This window comes from Chiloscyllium plagiosum, chromosome 23, assembly GCF_004010195.1.
Source record: "Chiloscyllium plagiosum isolate BGI_BamShark_2017 chromosome 23, ASM401019v2, whole genome shotgun sequence".
Lineage (NCBI taxonomy): Eukaryota > Metazoa > Chordata > Chondrichthyes > Orectolobiformes > Hemiscylliidae > Chiloscyllium > Chiloscyllium plagiosum.
The window spans coordinates 57,386,650-57,397,678 of NC_057732.1; the positions used below are offsets into that span (position 1 = coordinate 57,386,650).

An 11,029-nucleotide genomic window follows, 5' to 3' on the forward strand; every position below is an offset into this window, starting at 1 on the left:
TAATCCGAGAGCGTAGGGGAATGAAGGTGAGGCCTCTGCTGAGGACTGATCTTTCATCCTCAGAGAGGGGTAGGTCTGGAGGGATGGTGAACACATGGCAGGGCTTGGAGTTGGGACCTGGTGTGGGGCTGGAGCTGGGTGTAGGGGGCGGGGTTAGGCTTGGGGGCGGGGACGGAGATCGGCGTGGTGATGGAGATCGGCGGAGGGGCGGGGTTAGACGTGGTGACGGAATCGGCGGAAGGGCGGGGTTAGGCGTGGTGACGGAACTCGGCGGGGGGCGGGGTTAGGCGTGGTGACGGAACTCGGAGGGGAGACGGGGTTAGGCGTGGTGACGGAACTCGGAGGGGAGACGGGGTTAGGCGTGGTGACGGAGATCGGCTTAAAATTTGTTTTCACGCCGCGTGTTGAACTCATTCAGAAACATATACAATTCTGGTCGCCCTGTTAGAGGAATGACGATATTAAACTGGAAAGGGTGCAAAAATGATGTACAAGGATGTTACTGACAATGGACGGTTTGAGTTATAAGGAGAGGCTGGATAGGCTGGGATTTATTTCTCTGGAGTATTGGAGGCTGAGCAGTAGCCTTCTAGAGGTTAGTAAAATCATGAGGGGCACAGATAAGGTAAATAACCATGGCCTTTTCCCCAGGGGTAGAGGAGCCTAAAACTATAGGGCATAGTTTTAAGGTGGGAGGGGTAAGATTTAAAAGAGATATGAGGGGCAACTTTTTCACGCAGAGGGTGGTGCATATATGGAATGCGTTGCCAGAGGAAGTCATAAACTGGTAAAGAATCCCTACAGAGTGGAAACAGGCCATTTGACCCAACAGGTCCACACGAGCCTCTGTAGAGTAATCCACTTAGACCCACTCTGATGCAGCAGTACATTTACTCTGACTAATGCACCTAACTTACACATCCCTGAGCACTATGGGCAACGTAGCACTAATTCAATGGTTAATTCACCGAACCTACACATCTTTGTATTGTGGGAGGATTTACAAGGATGTTACTGACACTGGACGGTTTGAGTTATAAGGAGAGGCTGGATAGGCTGGGATTTATTTTTTTGGAGCATAGGCTGAGCAGTGACCTTCTATAGGTTAGTAAAACCATGAGGGACACAGGTAAGGTAAATAACCAACTTGTGCACCCAGAAGAAACCCACGCAAACACAGGGAGAATGTGCAAACTCCATACAGACAGTTGCCCGAGGTTGGAATTGAACCTGGGTCCCTGGTGCTGTGAGGCAGCACTGCTAACCACTGAGCCACCGTGCTATCTGCAAAGTGGTAGATGCTGGTACAAGTACAACATTTAATAAATATTTGGATAGATACATGTATAGAAAAAGTGTAGAAGGAGATGGGCCAAATGCTGGCAAATGGGACTAGTTCAGTTTAGGAAATCTGGTTAACATGGACGAGTTGGGACGAAGGATCTGTTTCCATGCTGTATGACTCTACGCTGAAAGATTTTGATCAGTTTGGAGATAAATTAAAAAGCAAAACCTACAAGGTAATATAAGAACCTACAAGAAAAAGAGGAGGGGGTGCATCACAGCTACAGAAACAAAGGTTGTTGAGGAAGGTTTGTCTACTTGAGCCAATATGGGTGGAAGTTAGGAACAGCTACCTCATTGGGAGTTTTCTACAGACTCCCTAACAGCAATAGAGAGATTGAAGACCTCATAGGTGTGCAGATTTTGGAAAAATGCAGATGTAGCAGGTTTATTGTTATGGGTGATTTCAGCTTTCCCAATATCGACTGGAACGTCCTTAGTGTGGATGGTTTGGATGGAGCCGTTTTTGTCAGGTGTGTTCAGGAGGGTTTCCTTACTCAGTAAGTAGACAGGCCGACAAGGGGAAAGGCCATTTTGGATTTGGTGCTCAGCAATGAGATGTGACAGGTGTCAGATCTTGCATTGGGAGAACACTTTGGTGACAGTGATCACAAGTGCCTCACGTTTACCATAGCCTTGGAAAGGGAAAGGAGCAGTTGTCTAGGGAAGGTATTTAATTGGGGAAAAGGAAATTATGACGCTATCAGACAGGAGTTGGGAATTACAGACTAGGAGCAATTGTTCCACAGAAAGGACACAGCAGACATGTGGAGACTGTTTAAGGAGCAGTTGTTGAGAGTGATGTACGAATTTGTTCCTATGAGACAGGCAAGAAGAGGTAAGATTAAGGAACCTTGGATGACGAGAACAGAGGAGCTTCTCGTCAAAATGAAGAAGGCAGCTTACATATGGTGGAGGAAACAGGGATCTAGCACAGCTTTAGAGGATTACAGGCTTGCTAGAAAGGAGCTCAGAAATGGACTGAGGAGAGCCTGGGGGGGGCACAAAAAAGGCCTGTTGTGGTTCTGTTCGCTGAGCTGGGAATTTGTGTTGCAGACGTTTCGTCCCCTGTCTAGGTGACATCCTCAATGCTTGGGAGCCTACTGTGAAGCGCTTCTGTGATGTTTCCTCCGGCATTTATAGTGATTTGTATCTGCCGCTTCCGGTTGTCAGTTCCAGCTGTACGCTGCAGTGGCCGGTATATTGGGTCCAGGTCGATGTGCTTATCCACTCATCCACAGATTCAATCAATCAATAAGCACACAGAGCCTCTGCTCTTTTAGTTTTGAGAAATGACTTGGATGAGGAGGTTGAGGGGTGGGTTAGTAAATTTGCAGATGACACAAATGCTGGAGGTGCAGTTGATAGTATCGAAGGCTATTGCAGGTTGCCGTGCGACATAGACAGGGTGCAGAACTGGGCTGAAAATGGCAAATGGAGTTCAATCTGGATAAATGCAAAGTGATGCATTTTGGAAGGTTGAACTCGAATGCTGAATATAGGATTAAAGACAGGATTCTTGGTAGTGTGGAGGAACAGAGGGATCTTGGTGTTCAAGTATATAGATCCCTCAAAGTTGCCACCCAAGTGGATAGGGTTGTTAAGAAAGCACATGGTGTTTTGGCTTTCATTAACAGGGGGAATTGAGTTTAAGAGCCGCAAGGTTTTGCTACAACTCCACAAGACCCTGGTGAGGCCAGACTTGGAATATTGTGTCCAGCTCTGGTCTCTCAACTATAGGAAAAATACAGAGGCTTTGGAGAGGGTGCAAAGATTTACTAGGATGCTGCCTGGACTGGAGAGGTTGACTAAGGTCGGACTTTTCTCCCTGGAGAGAAGGAGAAAGAGAGGTGACTTAGTCGAGGTATACAAGATAAGTGTGCTTCCAATTAAACCTGTTGGACTATAACCTGGTGTTGTGTGATTTTTAACTTGGTGCACCCCAGTCCAACACCGGCATCTCCAAATCAAGATAATAAGAGGAATGGATAGAGTCAATAGCCAGAGACTTTTCCCCAGGGCAGGATTGACTGGCATGAGGGGTCATAGTTTTAAGATATTAGGAGAAAGGTATAGAGGGGACGTCAGAGGAAGGTTCTTTATACAGAGAAGTATGAATGCATGGAATGCGTTGCCAGCGGTGTTGGTGGAAGCAGAGTTATTAGGGACATTTAAGCGACTGCTGGACATGCACATGGATAGCAGTGAATTTAGGGGTGCATAGGTTAAGTTATTTTATTTTATATTAGCATTAATGCTTGGCACAACGTGGGCCAAAGGGCCTGTTCTGTGCTGTACTTTTCTATGTTCTAATATCTGCATTACTACCTGAGCCACAGGAAGCTGGCATAGGGTAAACAATAACCAGAGTAGGATAGAAAGTACGCAAACACAGAAAAACAGTAGTACATCGGATCAAAGTGGGAAAAAATAGCAAAAAGGCAAAATTAATTACTCTTTACCTGAATGCACATAGTATTTGAAACAAAATAAATGAATTAATAGCTCAATACAGCTTAATGGATAAGATCTTACAGCCATTATAGAAACATGATGACATGAAATCGAAGCTAGGAACTAAATATTCAGGGGTATGTAACTATTTGAAAGGACAGGCAGGAGAAAAGGGTGAGTGGGTGGCATTGCTATACAAGGTAAAAAATGTATGACAGTAAGAAATGATCTTGGATCAGACGATGTAGAATCCATACACATAGAGCTAAGAAACAAAAAGTGAAAGAACACTGGTAGAATTTGTCAACAGGTCCCCTAAACATGGAACACTGAATAAATCAGGGGGTAATTCGGGCAAGTAAAAAAGGCAGTCCATTAACCATGGGTGATTTTAATCTTCGTGTACACTGAAATGGTTAGGTTGGAAAAGGTAGTCACAAAGAAGAACTCATCTCTTGTATTTGGGACAACTTCCTACAATATTTTGTATATCCAACCAGGGATGAGGCTATTTTGGATCTGGTAATGTGTAATGATGCAGATTTAGTAAATTATGTCAGAGTAAAAGATCCCCGAGAAACAGTGATATCATAACATGGTAAAATTTATCATTCAATCTTAGAGAGAGAAACTTGGGTAAGAAAAAAGTGTGTTAAACTTAAATAAAGGTTATTACCAAAGGAATAAGGGTAGAGCTAGCTGAAATCGACTCAGAAAGGCATTCAGCAGCAAAAATGGTTGACAATCTGTTACTGGAAAAATGTTAGAGTATTATACAATAAAACACTAGGATATAATAGCAGAGCATTTAGAAATACATATGATCAAGCAGAGTCAACATGGCTTCACGAAGAGGAAATCAAGCCAACATATTGGTTAGAATTACTTGAGGAGTTAACAAGCAGGATGGATGAAGGGAAAGCAGTGAATACAACATATTTGGACTTTCATATGTTATGCTAATAAAAAGATAAAAGCCCATGTTGTTGAAGGGAGCACATCAGCATGGACAGAGGATCCCCTCAGTTGGGATAAGGAGGAGGCATTTTCAGGGTGGCAACCTGTAACTGCAGTGTCTCAGGGATCAGTGCTGTGGTCACAATTATTTACAACATATATATTAATTATTGGATAAGAACAGGGAATCTACTATTGCCAGAATTTTCAGATACACAAAAATGGGTGGGAAGGCAAGAGGTGAGGATGACACACTGAGTCCTCGGACGAATACAGACAAGCTAAGAAAGTGAACAAAAAAAAAACCTAGCAATTGGAATATAATGTGGGAAGCTGTACTTTGGCAGGAAGAACAGAGGAGCTGAATATTATTGAAATTGAGAAAGATAGCAGAAAGCTACATACCACTCTGAATATTATTGAAATGGAGAAAGATAGCAGAAAGCTAAATACCACAAAAGAATTTAGGAGTTCTTGTGCATAAATCACAAAAAGGTAGCATACAAGTTAATCTGGAAGTAGGGAGTTAAGTAGAAGGTTAGGCTTTATTTCAAAGGGAATGGAATATAAATAAAGACCATAAAACATAGGAATAGAAATTAGGCCTTTCAGGCCATCAAATCTGCTCCACCATTCATGAGATTGGCCAGGTCGTTAAGTACATTCAAGATGAGATAGAGAGATTTTTAATCATTGAGGGAATCAAGGGTTTTTTCATTCAAGCAATGGGAAGTGTGCATTACTAGCTGGTTTGCATTTATCGTCTGTCCCTAATTGGCTGTCCTTAATTAGATTTTCAACATACCTGTCCACTCTCTAACCTCCAGGGCTTTTCTATTCAAATTTCCTTCAAAATGTTAATTGAAGTGGAACACTTCAGATGAAAGGGATTATTTACTTAGATACCTTTGTATCAATAATAGAAGCAAAGGTCTTTACTCCTAGGGCTGTTATAATCTGGAATGTATTGCTTGTAAATAAATGAACCTTTTCAGAAGGGCATTTGATTCCTCAAAAAGGAATTTACAAGACTATGGGGAACAGAGAAAAGGTAAACTAATTGGAGAGTTGAAATAATTAGAATCAATCTCTTGCATGTTGTCTAATTCATTGAATATTACTTTAAAATCATGGAGCACTCTATACACAGATAAAATGTTTACAAATTGTATAAGCTATAGAATAAAAACTGACGTGTAGGAAGAGGTAGAGAGAAAGAAAAGTTACAGAACTGACTGATTCCTAATCTTCAGAGATAATTCAATAAAGGAAAAATCTAGAATGTTAAATACTCACAGTACATGTTGTATTGCTGAAGCTGTTTTTGTGGTTTGACCCAACTGAAGCATATTTCTTACAATTGAGAAAATTCCAGAACTTATTTCCTGGCTGTCATTCAGATCAAATATCGTCTTAATTTCCATACCAAACTGCACCAATGCAAATTCACACTGTCAAAAGAAATGAAATAATTTTTGTGACTACCTAAAATTGATGTCTAATTTTTTGGGAAATGATTACAGTATTCCACTATTTTTTAGATTCTTAAGATTTATACAAAACTGAATTTTAAAAAAAATTATGGCCCTGGAAACCTGAAATAAAAGCAATAAATGCTGAAAATCCTCAACATGTTGAGTGGCCTCTTATATTCTTATGTGGACAGGGAAATGAAATTAGTTATCCTGCGCCTGGGATAGTGGATGAAGGGCTTTTGCCTGAAATGTTTTTTTTGTTTGTAATGTTTATATTTGTTTTTTTTTTGCTGCTCCTCGGATGCTGCCTGAATTGCTGTGCTCTTCCAGCACCACTAATCCAAAATAGTGGAATAGGAGTTGGAGATGGTGATGAGATTGGTTGGGGATGATTAACCAAACAGGCAGTTATGTGACACAGACCTCCTACAGGGTGATGTAGATTTTTTGCCTGTCAAATGGAAGTAGGCAGTAATTTAAAGAGGGAAGACCATAAGACATGGAAGTGCAAATTAGGCCATTTGGCGCATCAGGTCTACTCCACCATTCAATCATGGCTGATAAGTCTTTTCTACTGCTTTCTCCCTGTAACCTTTGATTCTCTTGATAATCAAGAACCTATCTATCTCTGTTTTAAATACACTCAATGACCTGGCCTCCACAGCCTTCTGTGGCAGTGAATTTCACAGATTCACCACTCTCTGGTGGAAGAAGCTTCTCCTTATCTCCGTTCTAAAATGTCTCCCCTTTAGTCTAAGGATGTGCCCTTGGGTCCTCATCTCTCCAGCCAATGGAAACATTTTCCCAATGTCCACTCTGTCCAGGCCATTCAGTATTCTGTAAGTTTCAATTAGATCCCCCTTCATCGATTATACTCCCAGAATCCTCAAATGTACCTCATATGTTAAGCCTTTCATTCTGGGATCATTCTTATAAATCTCCTCTGAATCTGCTCTAAGGCCAGTATGTCTGTCCTGAGGTATAGGAGCCCAAAATTGTTCGCAATACTCTAAATGTGGTATGGTCAGAGCCTTATAAAGCCTCAGAACTACATCCTGCGTTTATTTTCTATTCCTCTCGAGATGAATGACAACATTGTATTTGTCTTCCTAAATACCTACTCAACCTGTAGTTTACCTTAAGAGAAACCCGGACTAGGTCTCCCAAAGTCCCTTTGCACTTCAGATTTCTGAATTTTCTCTCCATTTAGAAAATAGTCCATGTCTTTATTCTTCCTACCAAAATGCATTACCTCTTACTTTTCCACATTGTATTCCATCCGCCACTTCTTTGCCCACTCTCCTAACCTGTCTAAATCTTTCTACAGCCTCCCCGTCTCCTCAGTACTACCTTCCTCCACCTACCTTTGTATAACTGCAAACTTAGCCAGAATGCCCTCATTTCCTTCATCCAGATCATTAATCTATAAAATGAAAAGTTGTGGTGCCAATACGGACTCTTGCAGAACACCACTAGTCACTGGCTGCCACCGTGAAAAGCACCTTTTATTCCGACTCTCTGCCTTCTGGCAGCCAATATTTTATCCATGCGAGTACCTTGCCTCCTCTGTAATATGGACATTTTTTCAAGATGTCTCCATCTATCTCCTTACATTCTACATCTTCCATGTCTTTCTCCATAGTAAATATTGATGCAAAATACTCGCTTAGTATCTCCCCCATCTCCTGTGCTGATCTTTGAGGGGCCCTATTCTCTTTCTAGTTACCCTTTGTCCTTAATGTATTTGTAAAAACCCTTTGGATTCTCTTTGCCAAAGCCGTCTCATGTCCTCTTTTTGCCCTCCTGATTTCCCTCTTGTATACTCCTACTGCCTTCATACTCTTCTAAGGATTCACTCGATCTATCCTGTTTACACCTGACATATGCTTCCTTATTTTTCTCAACCAAATCCTCAATTTCTTTAGTAATCCAGCATTCCCTATACCTATCAGTCTTTCCTTTCACCCTAACAGGAATATACTTTCTTTGGACTCTTGTTATCCCACTTATGAAGGCTTCCCATTTTCCAGCCGTCCCTTTACCTGCGAACATCTGTGCTCAATCAGCTTTTGAAAGTTCTTGCCTAATACCATCAAAATTGGCCTTTCTCCAATTTAGAACTTCAACTTTTAGACCTGGTCTATCCTTTTCCATCACTATTTTAAAACTAATAGAATTATGGTCACTGGCCCCAAAGTGCTCCCCCACTGACACCTCAGTCACCTGCCCTGCCTTATTTCCCAAGAGTAGGTCAAGTTTTGCACCTTCTCTAGTAGGTATGGTTCTTGATTAGTAAGGACATCTAGGGTTATGGCAAGAAGGCAGGAAAATAGTGTTGAGAAAAATTTCACCCATGATGGCAGAACTGATTCAAAAGGCCAGAGAGCCTAATTCTGCTCCTATACTTTATGGCATTTTGATAGGTGACTCCGTGCCGCGTAGGAGCACTGTCAATTGTTTCACTTTGCTGTTGATTGAGCATACTGATGGGTACCAATTGGCTTAATTAGATTTGTTTTGGTTTTTGTGTACTATTATTTCTTTTAATATCTCATAGCTATTTTGATTCCTTCAAATTAGGCATTTTATATTCATTTATTTTGAATTGGCTCAGATTCTGAAAATACACCAATGCTTCTGATAGTGTTCATCATTTACCTCAAGACATCGTTTCCAAATGTTTTTGGCTATGTTTATAATAAAATCTTTTGCTTTTTGGAAGTCAGGTTCTTCAATGCTTCCTGATCCATCCAGAACAATTGCAATCTCAGTGCCTGCAGAAACACAAACATTAAATCAATAATATTGAAATCAACCATAGACTACACAACTTATTCTTAAATGCATCAGCTTCCAATTTCAGATTACAGATTTGAAGATGCATTAGACAGGGATTGTTGGTGCTTAAATAAAAGCTTAAAATGCTGGAAATAATCATAAAAGCAAAGAGAAAAAAAATCAAATGAGGCAAGGACTATGAATTAATATTATTTTCCTCAATATTGAGTCCAGAAGGCTATAATGTATCCAGCTGAAAGATGAAGTGCTATTTCATGAATATAAATTAGTAATTACCATCTGTCTACTTGAGTTCCAGTTTCATTTGCATAGGCCTTAAATTAACATCAACAGTGAGTTATGTAGTCCGAAGTGGAATTTCCACCATCAACTGGAATGGATGGATAACAGAAACTACGACTAATCAAGATTTCCCAAGGTTTGATTTTGCACATACTCCAGGCATGAGATTGAAGGAAAATACAAGGACTGTAGCATCATTTGAATTTTGTACATGAAACTGAGTGAGCAGAAAGAAGAGAACTTGTGTTCTTTCATTGAATGTAGGCATCTCTGGCGAGGCCAACATTTATTAACCATCCCTATTTGCCCTGCAGAAAATGGAGGTGAGCTTTCTCGACCACTGCAGACATGCACTATAGATGCATCCACATTGTTATTAGGAAAGAAACTCAAGGACTTTGACCAGCAATAGTGATGAAACAACAACATAGCTCCAAGTCAGGATGGTGTGTGGTTTGGGAATGTGGAAACAAATGTATGCTATTCAGTCCATTGAGTCTTCCCTCTCACTCTAGGTTCATGGCTGATCATCCCCTCAATACTGCTTGCTTGCATTTCTCCATATCCTTTAAAGCCTAGTCACGGAAACAGCAACTTTCATCTTGAATCTGCTGAATGATTGGGTTTCCACAACCCTCTTTAGTGGAGAATTTCAACGTTTCACCACCCTGAGTGAAGAAATTCCTCCTCATTACAGTCTTAGTTTGCCTGCCACTTTTCCTGTGATCATGTTCCCTGTCATATAATCAACAATTATGGGAAACATCTTATGTACATCCAACCTGTCATGCCCTGTGGGAATTTTGTAAGTTTTGATGAGATTGCATTTCAAGTATGGCTGCCAAATTTTCTGATGGCTCAAGGATAGGTAGAAAAGTAAGTAGTGAAGAAAATATGAAGAGTCTACAAAAAATATATTGATTGGTTAAGAGAGTGAGCAGATTTGGCAAATTGAGTATAATGTGGGAAAATGCGAAACTGTCCATTTTGCAAGAGAAATGTAAAGAAAAAGCATATTATTCAAATGGTGAAAGGTTGCAAAGTCTGAGATGTAGAAGGATCTGAGTATCCTAATGTATGAATTACAAAAAGACTAGAATGCAAATATAGTACGTAATTAGAAGGCTGATAGAATGTCATCATTTATTGTGAGAATACAGAAGTGGGGAGGTTATGCTTTAGTTCAACAGGACACTAGTGAGATGATGTATGGTGTACAGTGTATGGTATTAAAGTTTGTGAGAAGATTTAGAGCTCGGATGCATGTTGTTGAGGTTCTGTTCACTGAGCTGGGAATTTGTGTTGCAGAATTTTTGTCCCCTGTCTAGGTGACATCCTCAGTGCTTGGGAGCCTCCTGTGAAGCGCTTCTGTGATGTTTCCTCCGGCATTTATAGTGGTTTGTCTCTGCCCCTTCCAGTTGTCAGTTCCAACTGTCCATTGCAGTGGTCGGTATATTGGGTCCAGGTCGATGTGCTTATTGATTGAATCAGTGGATGAGTGCCATGCCTCTAGGAATTCCCTGGCTGTTCTCTGTTTGGCTTGTCCTATAATAGTAGTGACTTCAGATCCAATCAATAAGCACATCGATCTGGACCCAATATACCGACCACTGCAATGGACAGTTGGAACTGACAACCGGAAGGGGCAAAGACAAACCACTATAAATGCCGGAGGAAACATCACAGAAGCGCTTCACAGGAGGCTCCCAAGCACTGAG

At 41.0% G+C, this 11,029-nt stretch overlaps 1 protein-coding gene across 3 annotated transcripts in view; it reads right to left on the bottom strand.

Annotated features, from left to right (window-relative positions):
* LOC122561888 (integrin alpha-E-like) overlaps positions 1 to 11,029 on the bottom strand; it is a 354,449-nt gene that overhangs the window by 223,172 nt on the left and 120,248 nt on the right. For all 3 annotated transcript variants that reach the window (XR_006315137.1, XM_043714220.1, XM_043714221.1), the window contains 2 exons: positions 8,889 to 9,004; positions 6,052 to 6,206 (listed from right to left, as the gene is read on the bottom strand). Coding sequence is in view for 2 of the 3 variants with exons in the window: in XM_043714220.1 (XP_043570155.1) it covers positions 6,052 to 6,206; positions 8,889 to 9,004 (271 nt within the window). In the remaining variant the exon portion in view is untranslated. The remainder of the gene's footprint in view (positions 1 to 6,051; positions 6,207 to 8,888; positions 9,005 to 11,029) is intronic.